Here is a 24648-nt window from a genome sequence, read left to right on the forward strand (position 1 = left end):
ATATCATCTTTTCAATAAATGTCTGTGCCTAGAAAAAGTGGCTGAATAAATGATCGTAAAACTTATCTCAAAGTCATTGTATTTATTTTATCCTTCTCCAATTTTTTTTTACTCTTCTGTTTTCATCTCTCTTAGACCAAAGGCTTAGATTGCTTCTAGCATCATTTGTACTGCTTCCTGTAACTCTTCCTTCAATTTTGTTCAGTTAAAAAAAGATGTCTTATTTTCTCCCTTGGGCTCTGTCCCTCGTGTTTAAATGGTTTTAAACATTATTTGTGTCTCTGTCTGATTCTTCTGTTATCTCAAGCTCTTGCTGCTTGTTATACCTGCGATCTCTGGCTTATGGGGAATAAGTGGTTTCTATGTGCGTCTGTGATTTAGGCTGGTGAGCTCATGTTCAGTGGAGGTTTAATCTGTGGGAATCCTAAATTGTTTGGATTGAGGACACATCTCTCCAGATAGATTTTGTTTCTTTTTCTTGGCACCCTGGGGGTATCCTTGGCCTAGAACCAATTTTTATGCCTATTTTTCAACTTGAAAGTTTCTAGAATATAAAGATATTGTGAATTCAAAACCCCAAACCACATGAGAGCAGACTCTGGGGATGCAGATGCTCAGTGGAGACACTTTTTATTCTTCCATCAAGAATCCAGGCCAAGACATCGCCTTGCCATCTGCCCGTGGAGTGTTTGGCTTTTTCTCGAGCCCACCATTGCACTTCAGGAATCTTTCTTCAAGACCACTTCACAGGTCTCCCAGTTCCAGTTCTCTATCTCTCCTCCCAACCCTGAGCAAGTGTTCAGTCCCAAGCCCCTGGGATATGACTTCTCCCTGCAGGGTAATAAGCTCATGTGCTCCCAGCTTTGGTTCTCAGTTTACTCTTCATTTCTGGCCCCAGACTATTACTTTAACTTACTGTAAGCTCATTTAAATGGATGTTTACTCTATGTTTGTCACATTTCCCCATAATTTCTTAAGGATTATAATGGAAAGTTTTTTAGACTATCAAGGCAACTTCTAAGATGATGTTCTTGCTTCCATTTTTATAACGAAAAAAGTGTTAGGTTGGTAGCCGAGATACCTAATTCTCTGACATCAGTTTGCTGTGTTGGACAAGTCATATAATCTATCCAAGGGCTCAGATTTCCTATCTGTTAAATGGTGGTGACAAGAGTTAACAACACAGTTCTGAACAGTGTGTCTCCTCTGATAGGGATGTTATGAGATTTAAGTAATAGAATAGATGAAAAGGTATTTTGAAAAAAAAAAATTAAAAGCACTGCATACGTACCAGATTGTTTTGTTTCTTCTTTTAGATGCCCCAGGGGTATCATTGGCCTATGACCTATTTTTACTAGTATTATTACTAGTATTCTCTTTTCCCCAGAGCCTTCCCCCTCCTTCTCCTACCGTTGCATCTCCTACTCCATTTGTCTAGCTTGTGGCAAGTAGAGTGGCTTTGTACTTAGGCAGAGGATGAACTGCAACTTCCTGGCTGGTTTCACCTCATTGGGTATGGTGATGGATGTGGCTCTGTTATTCACCCCTCAACTCATGATCCTGTACATCACTCAGGTTCCTTGCTAGAGAGCAGGTGTTGATCAATAGTAGTAATGCATTGTTATTTTGGGAAGGGTCTTAATAGCACATGGAATTGTTTATACGATTCTGCTGCTTCAGTGAACCAAAGAACTACTGCCTGAATACAGATCTTCTCTGCTGTTACCTGTCTATGGCTTGTCACGGAAGGAGAGTATCGATTGGCATAGATGTTCAGGAGGCTGCGGGAAACCTTTAAATGCATATTAACAGGAACACTGGGATTTATAATCAAGGAGTTTTTACAATATGATCTCATGTAACACACCCATTTTATGAAGTAAAAACTTCAGTTTGAACAAGTCATGTCATAAAAGGGGCCGCAGAATGAGCAAAGCCAATTATATTTTGATGGACCAACCAGGTTTGGATATTGGTGTTTTCTTGGCTTTTATTTGAGGCCAAGTTCTCAAACAGACCATTGACTTTGCTTCAGGTCAAATTAAAGTCATAATTTGGGTTGGGTTAGTCCTTGTTTAAATCACTTAGGTGAGGTTTAATTTGTTGAACCAAACTCTGGAACCAGTTCAATTCACGAAAGAACATATAATTATATAACTTTTATCCTAAGACCCAAGAGATACTTTTCAGTTGATATAGTGAGGATTCAAAGGGAATATGAAGCTAAAAAGGAAAGTGCTTGTAGAAACATCAATAGAAGAAATAGAAATAGAAGACATTTGTGAAAGTCTGATTTCAGTTATTTACATAGTTCGTTGCACAAATTAATATCGTTGATTCTCAAATAAGCAAACATATCTTAAAATACTGAATCTTTATTTTCACAGAAAGGGTGATATATCAGTAAGAGGGTTAACCACGATTGCATATCTTACTGAATTTTCCAAGGCATACCATTCTTTAATACAGAATAGTTAGCTGACTGCCCTGTTTCCTCTCATCTGTAGTGATTGCCTGCAGCATACATAGACAACATAAATTCCCAGCTAACTCAAACCCCCTCTTTTTTTTTTATTATTTTTTTTGGGGTACACCAAGTTCAATCATCTGTTTTTATACACATATCCCCGTATTCCCTCCCTTCCTTGACTCCCCCTCCTCAAGTCCCCCCCACCCTCCCCGCCCCAGTCCTCTAAGGCATCTTCCATCCTCGAGTTGAACTCCCTTTGTTATACAACAACTTCCCACTGACTATCTATTTTACAGTTGGTAGTATATATATGTCTGTGCTACTCTCTCGCTTCGTCTCAGTTTCCCCTTCACCCCCCGCCCCCTCCCATACCTCGAGTTCTCCAGTCCATTCTCTGTATCTGCGTCCTTGTTCTTGTCACTGAGATCATGAGTACCATTTTTAGATTCTGTATATGTGAGTTAGCATACAATATTTGTCCTTCTCTTTCTGACTTACTTCACTCTGTATGACAGACTGTAGGTCTATCCACCTCATTACATATAGCTCCATCTCAAAACCCCCTCTTTTGATCCACTGAAAAGTTAATCTCTTCATAAAACCTATTTACCAGACTTCCTAACAAACAGACTGGAGATCAGTTCTTGTCATGTTCCCTGCCTGTCATCTGTTTTAGATATTAGTGAGTCATGAACTGCCTAAAAGCCATGGTCTGAAAGAGACTGAGAGCAGAGGGCCTGAACTGTCAGAAAACAGAATAACAGAATTCTTAGGCCACAAGGGCTATTAGGTATATTGGCTAATCAAGTGATGATAGGAATGATGATTAAAATCACTAGTGAATCCACAAATCTCGAAATGAAAGTGCATGCTAGTTTCAGGAGAAACCTCCAAGACAGTATGTAGGCTTTGGTTACTCTTGTTATGGAACAATTGATGGAAGTTTGTGGAAGAGGCCACGCACATAGACTAGTTCAGTTTGGTAAATTTATGCTGAGCATCTAGTATGCTGCTATTATGGGGAGAGGGGGGAGTAAGACCTGTTTTTTATCCTATGGGAGTTCTCAGTCTTGGAGGGAAGATGTTACTGAACCAAACTTGGGCCTGCTCGCCTGCGTGCAGTAAAGACAATCTATGGATACCGGGCTGTGGTGAAGGAAGGTACAGCATATTGCAAGGCCAAGCAAGGAGTGTGGGTGGCTGATGCTCAAAAAGCCTGAACTCCTCAATGGCTTTCAGGGAAAGGGTTTTAAAGCCAAGGTGGGGGAGACAGTTTTGGGGTGTGTGATCAGCCTGTGGACATTCTCTGATTGGTTGATGGTGAGGTAATCGGGAGTCAACATCATCAACCTTCTGGTTCCAACTTTCTGAGGTCTACATGCTTGTGGTCAGCATGCAGGTAACCTCTTCCTCTTGGTGGGGGTTTCAGTATCTGCAAAACAACTCAAGGATGTGGCTCAGGATATTATCTATAGCCCTTGAGGAAGGATTAAAGGTCCTAGACTTTGTTTAATGGCTAAACTATTTTTTTTAATAAATTTATTTATTTATTTTACTGGCTGTGTTGGGTCTTTTTTGCTGTGCGCGGGCTTTCTTTTAGTTGCGGTGAGTGGGGGCTACTCTTCATTGTGGTGCGTGGGCTCCTCATTGCTGTGGCTTCTTTTGTTGTGGAGCATGGGCTCTAGATGCATGGGCTTCAGTAGTTGCAGCACATGGGCTCAATAGTTGTGGCTCACGGTCTCTAAAGCGCAGGCTCAGTAGTTGTGGTGCACGGGCTTATTTGCTCCGCGGCATGTGGAATCTTCCTGGAGCAGGGATCGAACCCGTGTCCCCTGCATTGGCAGGCAGAATCTCAACCACTGTGCCACCTAGGAAGCCCAATGGCTAAACTATTATTATTTTCTCTTACTTTTCTTTGTTTCTGCACTTTCTCACTTCTTTGATTAAATTTGTTCTTTGGAACTCAGAGAAGGTCTGGGAGGCTAAAGTTTTTCTATAAACAAGAGGCAGGCAGAGGACAGGGATGGGGTCCCATCCCAGGAAGGCCCTGTAGGGTCCTGCTGGGTTGCAGAATCACACAGTTATCTGTGCTGTGACAGTGATGGCTACTATGGAGCATTGCTGGGCATGGGCCAAACCTCATGCCTGCCTAGGACTTATTTACCTACATTATCTTGAATGCTCTTATCAGTTCTCTAGGGAGATATTATTATCTCCAATTTGTAGACAGGGAAGCAATATTTTTTCCCCTGCCTATTATCGTGCTACCTCTCTGCACAATATGTTAAATGCCTTACCAAGGACTTAGACTAGAGTCTGACAGGCGAAGGTCTAATCTTGACTTGCTATATACCTGTGGGGTCTTGAGGACATTTCTTAATTTATTTGAGCCATAATTTCTCATCTATAAAACAGTTAGGAATACCTCCTTCATCTCTCGGCTTCAGTGTCAGCATCCTCGGAGAGGTCTTACTCGACTACTCACAGGAATCTTATTCCAAGCTCCCCAGTCACTTGATCTTATTATCCTGTTTTAATTTTGTTATAGCCTTTGTCACCATCTGAAAGTATCTCATATGTCATTGGCTTACATGACTATTGTTGGCTTCCACTTGATTGTAAGTTTCATGAAGGCAGGGACCGGGCCTGTCATGGTCACCCCCTGTTCCCAGAATCTGGCTCCTGGTACATAGTAGGCATTCAGTAAGTATTAAATGAATAGGTGGTGGTCTAGGCAACAGTTAATGGAAAATGACTGTATTTCTGTTTCATGTCCTTGTGAACAATTCCACTAGGTTCTCTTAGAAAGAAAATAAATCATTGAAAGCTTTGAACTATGCTGTTAAGGTAAGTAGAAAGGTTTGAATTTTTTTTAATACCCATACTGAAGGTTTAAAAATAAATTGTGTTCCATCATCCAGTGCATGATGGTCCATCCTTGACCTGAGCTGGACTTTAATAAAAGGAGCAGGGAGGCAAATACGACACACAGACACAGAAATCTGGATCTTTCATATATGTGACTGTGGGAGATGCTGAAAGAAATGTGTAACCAGAACTCACCTGAGTAGGTGTTTGGCCTTCACTCTCTGTCCTAAGCATTAACCTTAAAGTGACTGACATGTCGTACTGTATCTACAAAAGACACCTCCAGCTGCCACTGACTTGTTTATCTTTGCCATTGTTTCAGGATTCTGAGAAGCGAACCCCGCTTCACGTGGCTGCGTTTCTGGGAGATGCAGAGATCATTGAACTCCTGATTCTGTCAGGTAAATATCAGCTGTACTTAAAAGTCAACTGCAGATAAAAATTTAAATGGTCAGTTTACTGAATTGACTGCTGCAATGAACCCAAACAAAATTTCTTTATTGTGCTCATGGGAATTTATTCGATCATCAATTTTATCAATAGGCAAGAGACAGTGCAAGACCTTCTTCTTATTGAAAAATGACTTCTCCAGTGAAACTTCTGTATTGCTTTGGAAGTCGATTGCTGACTGTCTAAGCAGGCCCAGTATTGAGGATGAACTCAGAACATTTGGATATCTTTTATCTTTTATTTTTTTTGTTGTTGTAAAAAAACAACAAACAGGAAAGCTGGTCCTTTAAAGTCTACATGAACTCACATAAATGTGTGTGTATTTACATATATTTAAATTGCATTGCAAACAGTACTATGTTTTGTTTACAGATACATGACTATAACAATGTAATCAAAGAATAAAAATTTGAAAGGAAAGGCAACATATCAATTTCTGGACAGTGGGTACCTCTGAGGAGGCAGACTGAGTGAGAGATGTCTTCAGGGGACAGTATAAAAGAGACTGTAACTCTGTAAAATCTTTTATTTTTTAAAAATTGGGGTAAATATGGCCAACACATGTTAAGTCTGATTTGCATGTGTACTGGTTTTTGTGATATTATTCTCTTTATTTTTCTGTGTATTTTAAATATTTCATCAGATTTTTTAAATATCAGTGTTTTCATTTTTGGAAACCTGTATGCTTGGTACATCTCACCAAACAGGTTTCCAAAACCAACATGTGCTTTCTCCCTTGAGTATTTGCTAGACAAATCCCTGGAATGAATCTGAGCACGTGCACATGTCTCAGTGTGGATTGTATACAGACCGGCTGGATTTCTTCCTCCTCCTTTTGGTTTGGGGAGATTCAAATCTGGAGGAAATGCCTCTGCCCAGAGACTATGCAAAAAGCTTATACTGAGATTTTGCCTTTGTTTGCAGTAGTAAAGGGAAACTGTAGAATTCCAAAATCAGCTATGCAAAGGTAGGAATTGATATGGTATTCGAGCAGATGTGGAGAACATTGTGAAAAAAGAGCAAGAATTGTGCTGTGATACACAAAGAAGACTCACATTGCCCTTATTTTTGTTGTGTTCATGTCCTTGAGGTGGGTTTTCCCAGGAAATAAGTGTTCTGTGCTTTGCAATGCTTGTGCCCCGTGCTCCTGGCAGTCTCATGGAGCTTAGGTTAGATTTCATGTTCTGTTTTTTGTACTCTTGAGAACAGGCCTTCCCTCTGACAATTCTAAAGATGTTTCAGGGCTGTGTCCCAGACAAACATGTATTGTTTGGTGCTGGCACAGTCTATAGCTAAGAGCCAGTGCACACCTTGCTGGTTGGCCCAGTAGTAGAAATTTGGCCCATGGAAAATTGTAGGCAGGATTGTTGGGGGTGCAAAATGAAGAGTTTTGTGGTAGACACCTAATGGTCCCAGCCAGCTCTACTCACCATCTAAATGTTATATTAAGAGACAGCTCCGGGTCTCAGAGGAATGTTTGGTTCATGAATGTACAAATTCAAAACTTTGTCTCAGATCCCCAGCTTTGGTTTTTTGATTTTGGGTCTGTTTGTTTTTCTACATGTGAAGGGGAAGGTTTAATTCTTCAGCATGAAGGTGACCCATCTGTTTGTTTTTAGGCATCTAGGGTCTGGCAATCGAGAAACTTGGTTTCACCTCCCCTTCATGTGGGCATGGAGTACACCAGCCTAGCCTCTTTTATTTTTATTTTTTTTATTTTTTTAATATATTTATTTATTTTATTGGTTGTATTGGGTCTTTTTCTGCTGTGCACGGGCTTTCTTTAGTTGCTGTGAGTGGGGGCTACTCTTCATTGTGGTGCGCGGGCTCCTCATTGCTGTGGCTTCACTTGTCGCAGAGCACAGGCTCTGGGCACGTGGGCTTCAGTAGTTGCAGCACATGGGCTCAATAGTTGTGGCTCACGGGCTCTAAAACACAGGCTCAATAGTTGTGGCGCACGGGCTTATTTGCTCCGCGGCATGTGGGATCTTCCTGGAGCCGGGCTCAAACCCGTGTCCCCTGCATTGGCAGGCGGATTCTTAACCTCTGTGCCACCTAGGAAGCCCTAGTCTCTTTTAAATGGGGCTCATTCAGTAGAGTCAGGGGAAACTGTTCTGTATATCTGGGTCTGTACAACTGTTCTCTTAGTCCAATCGTCTAGGAAGAATCACTGAGCATTAGCGTCTCTAGTATAATTTTGGGTGGCACATGCTATGGAATTTTTCCTCCTTCCCTCATCAAATTAGGAATACTAAGGGTATAGAGGGCTTTGGGAAAATTTTTTTACAAATTTTACTCAACTGTGGAAACTTAGGCAAACTTTTTTTTAAAAAATTAATTTATTTATTAGCTATGTTGGGTCTTCATTGCTGCACATGAGCCCTCTCTAGTTGTGGCGAGCAGGAGACACTCTTCATTGCGGTGCGTGGGCTCCTCATTGTGGTGGCTTCTCCTGTTGTGGAGCACGGGCTCCACGCATGTGGACTTCAGTAGTTGTGGCACATGGCCTCAATAGTTGTGGCTCACGGGCTCTAGAGCGCCGGCTCAATAGTTGTGGCGCACGGGCTTAGCTGCTCCGCAGCATGTGGTATCCTCCTGGGGCAGGGATCAAACCCATGTCCCTTGCATTGGCAGGCAGACTCTTAACCACTGTGCCACCTAGGAAGTCCCTAGGCAAACTCTTGAAATTTTCATGGTTTTAATTTCCCCAGAAGGTCATTTATTCAGTTTGTATATTATATTCCTAAAGAAGTGTCATTGCAAGAGCAATGATTTCATCTCTGAGCCTACATCTGGTAGCTGACCCTTTAGGGAATCCAACCAAACTGTTTTCCAGTTTCATAATGAATGAGGTGCTAATGATTCCCACGTTAGACAAATCATTTGGCTTTGCCAGAATCACCCATCACAGCTGTGTTCTCCATTGTTGTATTAACTTACAGAGCAGAGTGTAACCCAAGCCTGCTAAATTCCTACTGACGTTATCTCCCGTTAGCCAGGCAGATGGAACCCTGAATGCCTCTGAGCAGACAGCGAGGAACTCAGGCCTTGCAGATTTCCTCTTCTTATAACTGCCAGTCCACGCTCTGGCTTTATTTCCCCCACCTGCTTCTAGCTTCTGTTTTGGAACTGGCCGAGTCAGGATTAAGGAAGAGAGAAGTTCAAGAGCTTGCTAAATCATTTGCCCGGAGATGTATGAATGAGATCAATGTGAACCAATTGGTGGCTAAGAGTTAAGAGACTAGGGTTGAGATATAGGAAGCAGAGCACACAGAGAAACAGCCACTGTAACGAAACCCCGTAGAGAAACTCTGGGGACACACAGGGGTTAGAGAGCTTTGAGCTGAAGGAAGTAGGCCAGAAGTACTCACCCTCTCATATGGGAGTGTTTATGAGTTGTAAATACTAATTAAAAGTAACAAATTTATTAGAACGTAGGCCACCAAACAAGTGGCATTCCTGTAAAATTATTTCCTGTGATTTTTCAAAAAGTGATGACCGCTGCCAATGCAAATTGCCTCCAGAGCCGATGGCAGGCCATTCTTTTGATTCTCTCATGCGTAACAAATATTGATCCTTTGAGGTTGGAGTTGATTTTTTTTTTTTTTTTTGTCTAGGGAAAGAGAGGTGATTAAATGAGGCAATGCTGATTTTGGCCTCCAAAGTAGTGCAGTTATGAAGTAATGGACCGTTTGCTGATGGGTGTATAAGCTGGCTCCAAAGTCAACGCCAAGGGGAGTTTTTAAAATGTGTTGAGCAGTTGCCACATATATGGAGTTATCACACTCTTCCAAGGTCATTGCTTTGAAGGACAGTGCTCCTGGTCTATGATAAGATTTGGTCTGTTTGTTAAAAAGAAAATCAGTAGCAAGCTGATCTCACTGTATTATAATCATATTTCATATGATCTGTCTTTCATATTTATTTTTATAATTAAAAGCCAAATGTTGGCTAAGCCAGCCTTAAGAATCAATTGTTCTCTCTGGCCTGTAGGATTTTCAGTCATTTGGGCTACCTTTTTTCTTTGTTCTACTTCTTCCTAGGTAACAGGGCTAAGAGAACAGAAATAATGCCTCTGGAAAAGATAGTCAGCGTTCTGTTTACTCTTGATAGCTATGAAAATAAAATCAAGTGGTAATAGGGATAAGATAAAAAATGTACTTAATTTGTAATTAGAGTTTATGCCTGATAACTTTTAGTTGAGTGTTTGTTTCTGGAGAATCAGTATAGCCTAGTGTTTTTTTTCTTTTTTTAAAAAAATGATAAGCTTTAAAATATCCTCGGGGGAAAAGCATTTGCCTTTAAATCATGAGACATCCAGACTCTGTGTCCTTCAATGCACAATGGTGCCTGACAGGCAGGGAAATAACATGAAGCTTCCTTTAGAAAAATCAGTTATAAATATTCAACTCAAAACCATCTGACATCTCCCTCTGACATGTAAACACAACGGATGGAGGAAGAGGACGAGGAAGCCAGTCTCACGGAATGACACTGATGAAATACTGCATTCCCATTCAGATAACTCTGCTTTTGCCATAATAATTTTGTTTTTCTGGGAGAGGAGGTTTCCCTGGCAGCTGCCTCTTCAGCCTTGTGGAGGAGGATTAGTGGAGGAATGGAGGACTTAAACAGTGACTGAAAGAATCTGCTTCCTAGATTTCTAATTATCTTTCAATTCGTCAAGTGACTCCAAACCTGTGTGAACACAGTGCTGATATTTATTACACAGGGGGCATGTGTTGTTTCTTGCTGAACAGCAAGCTCAGGGTCATTTTTCTCCATGAAAGAATGTTGATATTAAAAGCCACATTTGGACCTACATAAAACTGCAAGTTTTTGGAATATGTAAGCAGTAATAATAATAACAATACAATATAAATGTATGTACATAATTTATGAGAAAAATAGAAAAATAGGGGAAATAGGCAAAGAATATAAATAAATGGTTTTCAGGAAGTGAATGACAAGTGGCCGGTAAACAGACATATTAGAAGATTCCCAACCTCACTGTTAAACAAGAAACACAAAAATGTGAGACCATTTTCCTGTGGTCAGATTTGCAATATTTTAAATAACCAATAATATCAAGTGTCGATGAAAATGTAGGGAAATTAAGCAGTCATACACTGTGAGTGTGTAAAGTGGCATACTTTGGAGGGTTGAGACTATATTAAAACCAAAAGTGTGCGTGAGCAATGGCACAGAAAGTCCATTTCTAATTAACTATCCTAGACAAATACTTGCATGTTTGCATAAGGAGTCATTTTATGGATGTTGTAGCAGCACTGTTTGACTTGTGAAGTATTGGAAACAATTGAAGTACCCATCACTAGAGAGAATGGCTAAAAATGTATATTTATATGTGGGAATACATGTGGCCCTTGAAGAGAATGGACTCATTCTCTAAGTATCAACATAAATAGATATGAAAAAGTGTGTTATTGAGTGAAACAAGGAAATTCAGAGTGTTATTACAATATGACACATTAATGTAAAAGCATACTTGTGAAATAGTGCTTTAACTTTGTAAAAAATGTGTAATATTTTAAGAATACAAGAAGATTATTGTATTGGCCACAAAGCTTATTAATTCTCTGATTTTCTGTGGGTACACATATTTGTATATGAAGACATAAAAGAAACCAGAAGCTCACGAACCAAACTCAGAGCAGTAGTTTTCTTCAGGGAGTGGAGAGAGTCCAGCATTGTGGATGATTCTCAAGGGGACTTTACCTAAACCTGTAACAGTCTATCTCTTAAAAGAAGAACGCATTCATATATTACATGATCAAAACATGAAGTAAAATAGGTCTGTTGCTGTTCCTGGTGATAGGCAAATTTTCATAGCTCTGGTTCAAGCCAGTTTAGTTGCAGAGACATTGTTGAATCTTTCTTTTAACCAGAAGCATCTTCCATGTGGCGGGTGTTAACTAAGGTCTGAGCTGGACTCAGAACTGTGTTAATCGCAGTTACCCCCAGTCTCTGTCCCTTTGTTCCCTGCCTCTACTTCGATAATAGTTAGCAAGCAATTATACTGTGTCTACCATGTGCCAGGAAGTGATCTCAGGGTTTTTGTGGTTCGTCCTTCTGGAATGTTTAATGTTTTTTACAAAAATGGGCTCATTCCACATGTAATGTTTTAGTACTTGCTCTTTTCACACAACCATAGTTTGTGAACATCTCTCCACATTACTAAGCATTCTTATAAAGTGTTGCAGCCATGTCTTGTGGCTATATGGTAATTTATTTAACCAACTCTTCTTTGTCTAATGCCAAAATTGTTTCCAGTATTTTACTTTTATGCCTAATTTTTCATATATTGTCCTTAAAAGTTAATTGTAACATTTACCCATAGTTATTTCCTTTAGATAGAACATTCTAATGCACACATACAGAGTTAGGTTGTGTATATGAGAGAGGGAGAGAGGAGCGGGGACAGAGGGAGGGAGAAGAAAGAGAGGAGGATTGAAGGTAAGATTTGAACTTGCAGTGGCAAAAGCAGGTAGACACAGTCGGGCATGTGCTACACACATCCTCTGCCCTCGTCAGCATCCTGGTGGTTTGGCTGGTGAGCTACTGGGATGAGATGCTTAGATTCAACATGTGGTGATAAAATGAAAGACAGCAAAAGATTCCTTAAGAGTCAAGAGCCCTCCCACCTTTGGGTGGACACAAACTTCTGAGGTCCTACCTTTGCTGCCTGTGCTGACTTGCCTCTGAGCAACAGCAGGGGAGTCTACCTTTGGGACCAGCAGTAGTGACTGTGGAGAGAGGGGAGCATGAGAAAAAAATGACAATAAGACCAGCAAGTAACATGTTGTTAACTTGAAATTTTCTTTTCAAATCGGACTGTACGTACGAGGTCATCTGCAAATCCAACAGTAGTTCTTACTCACCTTTTCTTACTCACCTGGGGTGAGCCTTAAGAAAGTCCTAAAAGAGATATGAATGGGCCATCTTATATGAAGGTGTCATTTTTCTATCAAGAAGGGCCACTAAGCAAGAAAAAAATAGTGTAAGAAAAAGCAAGTTAATCCCCCCCATTTTCATTAAGAGACTTAAAACTTCAAGTGTACTAGCTTTCTTAAAAGTATTTTATTAGAAAATATTTCAAACATATAGAAAAGTATGGAGAATAATGTAATTAATACCCATGTATATCAAGCTTTAAGAAATTTGAAGATTTTTCTATACTTGCATTATATCTTTTTAAAAAGGAGGTAAAACATTAAAGACACAGTTGAAGCCCATTGTATCCTCGCTGTGTCCTTTCCCACCCTCCCTCCCTAGAGGCAACCACTATCCAGAACTGGTAGTTGTTTTCTTTAGCCATATTTATTACTTTCATTTCATATCTGTGCATCTGTAAACAACATATGGCTTTGTTTTTGTAAATTTTAAAACTTTATATAACTGTTATTAAGCCATTGGTATTAATCTTCAACTTCATTTGTTCATTCAGTGTTGTGTTTCTGAAGTGCATATGTTTATATCTGTAACTTCAATCTGTTCATTTCTATGACAGTGTAGCATTCCACTGTACAAATACACCACAGTGTATTTTTCCATGTTCCTCTTGATCAACATCTAGGATTCCAATATCTTGCTGTTACAAACATGCAGCAGTGAATATTCTTGTGCACGTATGAGAGTTTCTCTAGGCTATATGATTGGGTGGCATTGCTGGGGGGTAGGGCACGCACGTCATCAGTTTTATTGGATAGCACCAAGCTGTTTCCAAAGGTTGTACCAATTCCCACTCTCACCATCTGTATCTAAGTTTCCCTGTTGCTCCATATCCTTGCTAACTCTTGGCATTGCACACTTTATAATTTCCCCCAATTTGATGGGTGTGATATGCTTTGTTAATGTTGCTTTCATTTGCTCCTCCCTGATGAATTTTGAGAAGTATCTTTTCCTATGTGTCTTACCATTTGGGTTTCTTCTTCTTGCATTAGCTTTTTAAGTTTCTACACAAAATTTACTCTGTGAAAACTCATGAATAATAAAATGTATATTTCTGTTCCATATTATTATAACCAGTGTTTGAAACTAGAAGGAAAAATATGAGAAAGAAGGGATAAACTCAATGGGGAATATATACATGGGTATGAAAAATATATATATGAAAATGGAGAAGGAGGCAGAGAAGAGTGACTCTAAGGATGGGAGAGAAAGATGGGGAAAGTGGGAGGGAAACACAATCAATGTTAGCTGAAATGTTGTGTGAATGTTGCTAGTTACGAACTGAGTCATAGTGCCCTAGAGCTTGGCTTTGAAGTTAGACTGCCTGGCTTCAAATCTACCATTTCCTAGCTGAGGACTGGAGCATGCTGTTTCCCTTATCTATAAAACTGGAATAATAATAGTGTCTCCCTATGAAATGGACTTACACATACGTTAGTATACAGAGTCAGAGTTCAGATCCTGTTAGCAATTTTTAACACGGCTCCTAGCAGTTTCACAGCTCTAATGATAGAATCGTTGCTCCTTAGAACTGAAGAGAGCTACTCAAGCAAACGAGTAGCCAAGCCTGGGCTCTGCCACCCAGCATTTAGAGCTGCTCTGTTCAGTATGGTAGCCACACTCCAGCTGTGGCTATTGAACATTTGAAGTGTGGCCAGTTTGAATGGAGATATGCTGTGAGTGCAAAATACACATTGGATTTTGAAGCGTTAGCATGAAGAAAAGAATGCAAATTAGCTCAATCATTTAAAAAAACTCAGTTACATGATAATATTTTAGATATACTGAGTTAGGTAAAACATTACTGAAATTAATTTTACTTGTGTTTTATACCCTTTTTGATGTGGTTACTAGAAAATTTTCAATTACTTGGCCCATGTTATATTTGCTTCGGGCAGCGCTGATTCAGAGGCTCTGAGGCAGAACTGATACGCAGGTATCAGTTCTGTCCCATGTAGCACTCCTTCCTACAAACGTGCGAAAGAATGGAGTGACTGAAGTGTTGAAAGGAACGGCATGCAGACAGCCAGGTGAAAATTCAAACCCAGAAACAGAGGGAACTCGTGGCCAGATGTACTTCATCTCAGATGACTGATTTGACTTTGTGACATGGAAGTCCCTTAGAAGTGAACAGGGGATCTGAAGGGGCACCCTGATACAGCTGTCCCTACCGGTAGGGAATGAGGCTTGAATGCAGCTCTTCATGAAATCTGGGTGGTGTTTGTGACGTGTCAAAGACACAGCCTAGAATTAAGTCACAAACATAACATTTGACGTACGAGAGAGAGTAAGAGGTCTGTCTTCTGATACGCAGGTATAAGCACAGTGTAGTAAAATAGACATGTTTATGACCCAGGTAAAGGCCTGACAAAAAGATGGGTAATTTTAAAAGGACTGAATAGCTGAATGTTGGAAGAGGAATCACTAGGACCTGAGGGATAAATACAGTTTATTTCTAAACCAGAAAGAGAGGCTTTGTAACAATCATCTGGTGCTCCCTTGGAACTAAGACTTAGGAGGGAGAACTAAAATTTATTTTTTGGTCGTGAAAATTTTGTTTTAAAATTCACAATATTTTTCTGCTCTTAATTACATCTGGGTTTCCTCCTCTCCAGCTTTCTCTAGCATTTGAGTCTCTCTTAATCTTCAAAAGATACCTGTTTGTGCAAGCTCTAGGTGATGGTTCTTTGTGTTCTTAAATCTGTGTTTGACTTCCCCTTGGGCAAAGTATGCCTCTCACTTCCTTGAAGACCCGGATCATAGATTTGGAAGTAAATATGACATTAGAGGGGATTTGGAAATTAAGAACTGCTAATATTTTCCTTGTGCTTTGCAGTTTACAAAGCACCTTCAAATTCACTTGATTCTCCCAACTACCTCATGAGGTGGGTAGAGAAGTATTATTATGTTGTTGTTGTTAGCCTCATTTTACAGAGTAGTGGCTCTTGGTAGCTGGGCCATTAGGTGCTGAAATCAGAACTCAGATCTGGGTCTTCTGACCACGAATCCCGCTGTCCTTCCCAGACCTCATTTGTTTCACTCCAGAGCATTTAGCTACCAGAGAGTGAGAGGTCTGCTGCCTTGGCATCTTAACACTCCCAAACTGATTTTATTTGGTTCTTACTGATGTAAGGAGCTGCAATCTTTTCAGGTAAGCTGCCTGGATGGAGTAAGTAAAATTAGGATTCAAATAAGTTTAAGCTTGATAAACAAAGCAACAACTTACCAGTGTCTCTCAAGCTTAGCAGCCTATTACAATAACCATGGGTCCTGGGGCGTTTTAAAAAATATCTGTGCCTGGTCCCATCTCCTACTAATGAAATCAGAATGAGGGGGGAAGAGACATTCTGTTTCTCTTTGTTTTAGGGATTATTACGTTCTTGTTTTCTATCATTAATATTGTTGATGGTATTTGTTCTTCAGTTAAAGAGAGAAAACAGTGTAAGTTCTATGACTTATTATTTCCTTTGAGCTGGTGTCTTAAGTTAAATTTCTAGCTCACTTTTACCCATGAAAGTCTTCTGATGCCTTTTTTTTTTTCTAAACACGGTTCCTGTTTTTTAGCTGTCAGTTGGCCTTGACCTCACGGATTGGTCAGCCTCTGCTTGTACTTGACTCACTTTTTCGGCCCTTGTTTCAGGGCTGCCTCCTTTGCACTGCCCCTCCTCTGCCTTACTTTCTAGTTTCTTTGATCCGTCCCTCCTTTCTTATCCTCACAAGCTTCCTTCCTTACTGTCCTAAGGCTAAAACAGGCTCCTCTTATTGCATCTACAAAGATATCATAGATATTTTCTCCTCCTAGCCCTTTTATAAAACTTTCCGTCTCTGACCAGAAGACTGATCAAAATCTGGATTCCTAAAAAAGGAAGCTCATGTAGGGGGTTGTAGTGGTTCAGTTGTAGCTTGGTGGGCTTGTGCACATGGAGAATTGTGTGGGTGTCATGGGAGGAGTGTATACTCTGCTTTCTGGGAATCTGTTCCTGTGGAGCTTCTGCTCCGTGATGGTGATGTGGCTCCCAGTGAGCTGAGCACGGGCAGCTCCCTGAGTGACCGGGCTCTGGCTCATGTGTCAGCCTGTCTGCCCGCCCCATGGTGTGAGGGAGCTACCTAGGCTGCATGTTGTGTCTTTCCAGAAGCTCCATGGAAGCTGGCTTCTTCCTACTGAAATACCTGGCTAGCTTCAGAGAGGTAACTGGGATTCTTGGATAAAATGGATTTCTGCTAATCCCTTTAGCCCAGATCAAATCTCATCAGAATTCGACTTTACAAATTTGTTTGAAATCTCACCGGCCTCTGGTATATATTTGTCGGAAGGTTGGCCATCCCTAACAGGTGCCAAGAAGGATGTTATGAAATACATATGCTTAATGACTAAAAATAAATAATAATGTGGATGATTTTCTATTTTCTACTCAGGAATATATATTATACTCAGGAACACACACATACATATACACACCCCTGAAAAGTTCTTCATTCTTTAGCACTTACACTTTCTATAGTCCTGGAGAATCTCAGCTTTCTTACAACTGTATCTCCTACCCGATGAGACTGTTATTTCTCATCTAGTCTTGACTCAATTCTTGTGACATTCTCAGCTCCTGATCTTACTCCTTCTATTGCACTCGGTGTCTTCTCCTTGTCTGGTGGCTGGAAAGCATGTGACTGATACAAAGGAGAAACAAAATGTGTTGGTTGTACCAGGCAAATGGGAGCACAAGATATAGCATCTGACCTCATATCAGAACTGCATTATGCCTCTAACCTGTGCTGTTTGGTTCCAGGAGCTCGTGTGAATGCCAAGGACAACATGTGGCTGACCCCACTGCACCGGGCGGTTGCCTCCAGAAGTGAAGTGAGTCATTATCTTATCTACTCTAGCACCTCCGGTTCCTAGAAAGAGAAAAATGCTTTTTGCTGAGTTAGGGATCCTCACTGGTGAGCAAATTACTTTTACTTCTAATGCAAGAGGGTTACCAAATTGAAGAGATGTTTGTTTAAGCACCTCCTGTGTTCCGGGCATGCTGCTGGGCGCTGACTAGGGTGCTCCAAGGTGGATGGTGTGATCCTTGATTTCAGTGAGTTCTCAGTCTGGCGGGGATGCAAACAGGTAAGCAGGTCGGTACCGTATTGTAACTGAATTGGAGGAAGAAGCAAATAACTGTCTTCTTGAACAGACAAAGTCTTCCAAGAAGAGATGTCAGTTGAGCTAGTCCTTAGAGGATGATAGGGATTTACCAGGCCAGGAAAAGGAGGGCTGAGACAGGAGGAGAAACGTGGTGAAGCACAAGGGTCGTGGAAGTGAGTGAACGGCAGGTTCAGTTGGATGTGGCCAGAGTACAGGATGTAGTAGGATACAAGTCTGACAGTAGAGGCTGGGTCAAGTAGCAGAGGGCTGGGTGTCCCCTGAGCAGCGGGCAGTGTTGACAGCAGAGATAAGTGTGAACCTGACAGGATCTGGAACTTGTGAGGGTGAGATGGAAAAGAAGCCATTTGGTGAATGGTGACACCGTTAACCCAGAAGGCAGAGGCAAAGGAGCAAGAGTTGGGGAAGTTAATCAGTTCTGTTTGAACACGCCGAGTTTGGCGAACACGTCCCTGGAAGAGAAGCACCACGATGGCAGGGATTTTGTTTGGTTTCCTGATGTATCCCAAGCCTGGTACGTTGTAGGTGCTCAAGAAAGAATTTATTCTGAACGCTGAAAGTTCGGGTGAGGATGGCGAATATGTCTTTTAATTGAAACATTTTGTGCATTTACATTTAAAGTTATTATTGATAGGTATTTACTTAATGCCATTCCATTAATTGTTTTCTGGTTGTTTTTGTAGTCCTTTTTTTGTTTTTGTTTTTTTTCTTCTTTTGCTCTCTTTCATTGTGATTTGAGGACTATGTTTTAGTGTCATGTTTAGATTTTTTTCTGTTCTTTTCTGTGTGTCTATTGTAGGTTTTTGGTTTGTGGTTATATATATGTGCGCATTCGAACTTAAGAGATAATCAACATGTATATATAATGCTATATTTAATGTTTTTGACATCATATTTTACATCTTTTGTTTTGTGTATCCCTTAAGTACTTATTGTGGATATAGATGATTTTACTAGTTTTGTCTGTTAGCATTTCTACTAGTTTTATAAGTGGTTGATCTACCTTTAGTTTATGTTTGCCTTTATCAATGAGATTTTTCCTTTCATAATTTTCATATTTCTACTTGTGGTCTTTTCTTTTCCACTAAGAGAAGTCTCATTAACATTTCTTGTAAAGCTGGGTTAGTGGTGTTGAATTCTTTTAGCTTTTGCCTGTCTGTAGAACTCTTTGTCTCTCCTTCAAATCTGAATGATAACCTTGCCAGGTAGAGTATTCTCAGTTGTAGGTTTTTTCCTTTCATTGCTTTGAATATAAAGTGCTACTCCCTTCTGGCCTGCAGAATTTCTGCTGGAAGTCAGCTGATTTTCATATCCCTTGTACATAACTAGTTGCTTTTCTCTTGCTGCTTTTATCTTTTATTATTACTTTTATTTTTTAATATATTTTAAAAAATTTATTGAAGTATAGTTGATTTACGTTATGCTACTTTTTGCTGTATAGCAAAGTGATTCAGTTTTACATATATATACATTCTTTTTCATATTCCTTTCTATTATGGTTTATCACAGGATTTTGAATATAGTTCCCTGTGCTATAGAGTAGGACCTTGCTGTTCATCCATTCTATATATAATAGTTTGCATCTGCTAATCCCAGATTCCCAATCCATCCCTCCCCACCTGTCTCCTGCTCCCTCAGCAACCTCTTGCTGCTTTTAAGATTCTCTTGTTTTTCTTTAATTTTTGTCATTTTAGTTACAGTGTGTCTTGCTGTGGACCTTTTTGGGTTTATCTTGTTTGGATCTCTCTGTGATTCCTGGACCTGGATATCTGTTTCCTTCCCCAGATTAGGGAAGTTTTTAGCTATTTATTTCTCTGCCCCTTTCTCTTTCTCTTCTCCTTCTGGAACTCCTATATTGGAAATGTTAATACACTAGATGTTGTCCCAGAGGTCTCTTAAACTATCCTTATTTTTTTTAATTCTTTTTTTCTTTTATTGTTCAACTTGGGTGATCCACTACTCTGTCTTCCAGATTCCTGATCCATTCCTCAGTATCATCTAACCTACTGTCGATTCCTTCTAGTGTATTTTTCATTTCAGTTACTGTAGTCTTTGGCCTTGTTTGGTTCCTCTTTATATTTTCTAACTCTTAATTAAAATGCTCACCGTGTTCATCCATTCTTCCCCAAGTTCACTGAGCATCTTTACGATCATTACCTTGAACTGTTTATTAGGTAGATTGCTTATCTCTTCTTCATTTAGTTCTTGTTCTGAGGTTTTTGTCTTGTTTCTTCATTTGGAACATATTTCTCTATCTTCTTATTTCGCCTAATTCTCTGTGTTTATTTCTATGTATCAGGTAGGTCAGTTACATTTCCTGGTCTTGAAGAAGTGGCCTTAAGTAGGAGACGTCCTGTGGGATCCAACAGCATGCTCCCCTCTGGTCACCAGAGTTATATGCTCTAGGGGTGCCCCCATCTGGGCTGTGGGCCCCCCTCTCTTGGAGTGGGGCCAATTACTGTGGGTTTGCTGGGAGGCAGGGCTGGCTCCCAGCTTGGTTGGCTGTGAGGTTCTGCCTCATGTAGTGGCTGTAGGCCCACTGGAGGATGGGTAGGCTCCCCAAACAGTTGGCTGTGCAGCCTGGGGGGGGGGTGTGGGGCTGGTGCTGGTGGGCAGGTAAGTCCCCCAGCACTAACAGGCTATCAGGAGGATTCCAAAATGGCGCTCCCCAGTGCTGACACCATTGTAGAATGGACTTCCCCACATGGCTGCCACCAGTGTCTTCATCCTCAGATGCAGTCTCACTTGCCTTCTGCCTCTCTGAGAGGCTCTCCACGCACAGCAAGTAGCTCTGACCCAGGCTCCTTTTAAACTAATGCCCCTGCCCTGGGACTTGGAGTGTGTTAGAGTTTGCACATGCCCTTTAAGAGCTGTTTGTTTTCTAAGCTTTCTGACTCTCCTGGACATAAGCCCCACTGGTTTTCAAAGTGGACGTTCTGAGCCCCCATCTTCCTGTTGCAGGATCCCAGGCTGGGCAGTGAGGGCTTGGACCCCTCACTCCTTGGGGAGGACCCCTGAGATTGTGATATTCTTCCCATTTATGGGTTGCTGACCCAGGTGTATGGGTCCTGAGTATACTGCATCTTGGCCTCTCCTATCCAACTCGTCGTTCCTTCTTTATATCTTAAATTGTGGGAAATCTTTTCTGCTAGTCTTCAGGTCATTCTCATAGATAGTTGCTCTGTAAGCAGTTGCAATTTTGTTGTGCCTTTGGGAGGAGGTGAGTTCAGGGTCTTCCCACTCTGCCACCTTGGCTATATCCCATCCTTCCTTTAGTGAATCTGATCCTATAGCCATTACTTTATGCCACCCCTAAATAATAGCTGGGGAAAGGGGGGGGAAGAACAGAGAAGATTTGGACTGCTCTCTTGGAGTTTTGCTACTAGCACGTGCCAAAGAAGATGTGTGTGTTCAGTAAGAGAGTTGGCACATCTATCTATTGCTTAGATGGGCAAACAGTGATATTCCTTACACAAATATGTATTAAAAAAACATTTCTTCATTGAAAGGCTTATAAACTCTATATAGTCTTTAAAAACCCCTTTGCTTCTAAAACGTGGGTAATTGACCCTCTCAGGTTTCAAGGTTCAGGGTTCAATCAGGGAAGCAGAACCACCATGAGAAAAGATGTTCATTATAGGAATTTGACTTAAAACACAATTGTGTGAGCTGCTGAAGAAGTTCATGTAAGGCTATGCCCTTGGTTTCTGTGTGGTCCTAACATCACTGTAGGCCTGCAGGGTCTGCAGTTGAAAAGAAAGACGAGACGTGAAATGGGGGAGAATAGAGATGTACTGGAACCCCTGTCTGTCTCTCACTGCCTCGACATCATGGATGTGGGTGCCTTGCAGAAGGAGCTGTGTGCTTCACCTCGGATCTCGCATGCGCCTGGCCCAGCAATGGGAGAAACTGAAGAAGATGTGGTAGGATCTGAAGAAGCATCAACCTGGCAATTGCCCTATGCCAACACGGTGATGCCCCGGCAATGACACCATGCACAGGCTGCCACAGCACCCAGCACGCAACATGCCTGTCAGTCTGTGGTTTCACGTATGCCTTCCAAAACTCATGCAGCTTTCTCCAGGGGCCAACCCTAACTAGAACAATACAGTGGAGGGAATTCCACGAAATAAAGTTCAGCTTCTCTAACTTGGCACAATGTAAAACTACCATTGAAATTGTTAGTCTGTTGGGTTGGCCAAAGGGTTCGTCAGTTTTTCCGTAATATGGTTCTAGTAGCACTTAGTTGTCTTTAACTTCATTCGAAACAATTTTGTTAGATTGTATGTGACAGATGTCATATCAGTGTGCATTTAAAAAAAGACTTATCAAAATTGGTGAATTTTTTGGATAACCAGCAAGGTCCTACTCTATAGCACTGGGAACTCTGCTCCATGTTATGTGGCAGCCGGAATGGGGGGGGGGGAGCTTGGGGGAGAATGGATATATGTATATGCATGGCTGTGCACCTGAAACTATCACAACATTGTTTATTGGCTATATACTCCAATATAAAATAAAAAGTTTTTTAAAATTGGTGAATTTTTGTGTAGCCATTTTAATATTGAAGATGAAAGAAAGAAAACAACATTTTTGGCATATTATGCTTTATTATTTCGAAACAGGTAAAAACACAACCAAAATGCACACACACAAAAAAGATTTGTTTAGTGTATGGAGAAGGTGCTGTGATTGATTGAACTTGTCAAAAGTAGTTTGCAAAGTTTCGTGCTGGAGAGTTCTCACGGGATGATGCTCCACGGTCAGGTAGACCAGTTGAAGTTGAGAGCGATCAAATTGAGACATTAATTGAGAGCAGTCAACGTTATACCACTTGGGAGATAGCCAACATCCTCAAAATATCCAAATCAAGTGTTGAAAATCATTTGCACCAGCTTGGTTATGTGAATCGCTTTGATGCTTGGGCTCCACTTAAGTTCAGTGGAAAAAAAAACCTTCTTGACCATATTTCCACATGCGATTCTCTACTTAAACATGATGAAAACATTCCGTTTTTAAAACAATTGTGATGCACGATGAAAAGTGGATACTGTACAATAACGTGGAACAGAAGAGATCATGGTGCAATTGAATGAACCACCACCAGCCACACCAAAGGCCGGTTTTCATCCAAAGAAGGTGATGCTGTGTATAAGGTGGGATTGGAAGGGAATCCTCTATTATGAGCTCCTTCTGGAAAACCAAACGATTAATTCCAACAAGTACCTCTCCCAGTTAGACCAAATGAAAGCGGTACTTGATGAAAAGCATCCAGAATTAGTCAACAGAAAACACATAATCTTCCATCAGGATAACACAAGACCGCACGTTTCTTTGATGACAAGGCAAAAACTGTTACAGCTTAGCTGGGAAGTTCTGATTCACCTGCCATATTCCTCAGACATTGCACCTTTGGATTTCCATTTATTTCGGTCTTTACAAAATTCTCTTAATGGACAAAATTTCAGTTCCCTGGAAGACTGTAAAAGGCACCTGAAACAGTTCTTTGCTCAAAAAGATAAAAAGATTTGGGAAGATGGAAGTATGAAGTTGCCTGAAAAATGGCAGAATGTAGTGGAACAAAACACTGTTCAATAAAGTACTTGGTGAAAATGAAAAAAAAATGTCCTTTATTTTTACTTAAAAACCAAAGGCACTTTATGGCCAACCCACAGGTTAATTAAAAAGATATTCTAGACAGTAAGTTCTTTGCAATGAGTGGCATGCCTACTGCTTGTCATTGTATATCTACCATCTAGCCTGCATAGGAAACAATTGTTTTTTGAGTGATTCATTAAAGACTGGATTTTTAACTTAAGCTGTGTTAACCTGATACTCAGTAAAACTGCTAACATGGAGCTAGCATACAGCACAGGGAATGCTGGTGGTATTCATCTTTCATGCATGGAAGGTAAACTAACTTGAAGTTTGTTTATGGGAGCGTGGCACTAAAAGCAAGTTAAGCCACTGGATCCTGCAAAATCAGAACGAGTTTCAAAAATACCATGCAACGTGGATATCAGTTTAAGTCAAAGATATCAGTATACGTTAACATTTCTGAGCCTCTTTCCATCAGGCAAATTTCATGTTTGGATTTCTACAGCTGGAAAAATAATGTTCATTTGCTAAATTCATTTCCTGGGCCTGTTACAGCAATAGCAGTATCAGGTCATAATATTGATTAAACATCCACCCATGCTTGACATTCATGCAGACAAGAAAGTAGGTCAAGACATGGTCATATCCCATGAAGATTGTCCAAAATAGATTGGGTTGTGGAGATGAACCTTTAAGACTTAGCTTGGTACTGACCAGGCTGCGTTGTGTCCCATTCTCCTCCTCCTCCCACCTCCACCCTCTCCCCATGCCTGGGACTCCCAGGGAGGAAACACCAAACAGATGACTGGAGCTGAACAGCGTTGTCTTCTTACTGACTCCCTAAGGCCACCATTCATCCCCCTTTGTCTCTGACTGCTCCCACAGCTGTGAAGAAATGAAGAGAGTCTCTTATGAAAATATTAGGGAAACTTATTTTGCAATGCTAGATAACATACGTGAGCAAGATTTGGGGCTGCCAGGGAGAATTCTCTGAAGTATTGCTGTGAATTATTTCATATCATTTCCCCTGTTTAGCTTGTTCTTGTGGCTTTTTTTTTGTTTTCCCTTGGAAAAGAACAGCTATAGGGGAAAGGATGAAATGCACACAAACCTGGAGGGTTTAACATGTGTTTATTGAAGCCTACTC

General features: G+C 40.7%; 1 protein-coding gene across 5 annotated transcripts in view; it reads left to right on the forward strand.

The window, feature by feature from the left end:
* Positions 1–24648, forward strand: part of ANKRD44 (ankyrin repeat domain 44) — a 306147-nt gene that overhangs the window by 148298 nt on the left and 133201 nt on the right. For all 5 annotated transcript variants that reach the window (XM_057744579.1, XM_057744583.1, XM_057744580.1 and 2 more), the window contains exons 3-4: positions 5661–5739; positions 17542–17612. In XM_057744579.1, the coding sequence (XP_057600562.1) occupies positions 5661–5739; positions 17542–17612 (150 nt within the window). The remainder of the gene's footprint in view (positions 1–5660; positions 5740–17541; positions 17613–24648) is intronic.

This window comes from Hippopotamus amphibius, chromosome 8, assembly GCF_030028045.1.
Source record: "Hippopotamus amphibius kiboko isolate mHipAmp2 chromosome 8, mHipAmp2.hap2, whole genome shotgun sequence".
Classification (NCBI taxonomy): Eukaryota; Metazoa; Chordata; class Mammalia; order Artiodactyla; family Hippopotamidae; genus Hippopotamus; species Hippopotamus amphibius.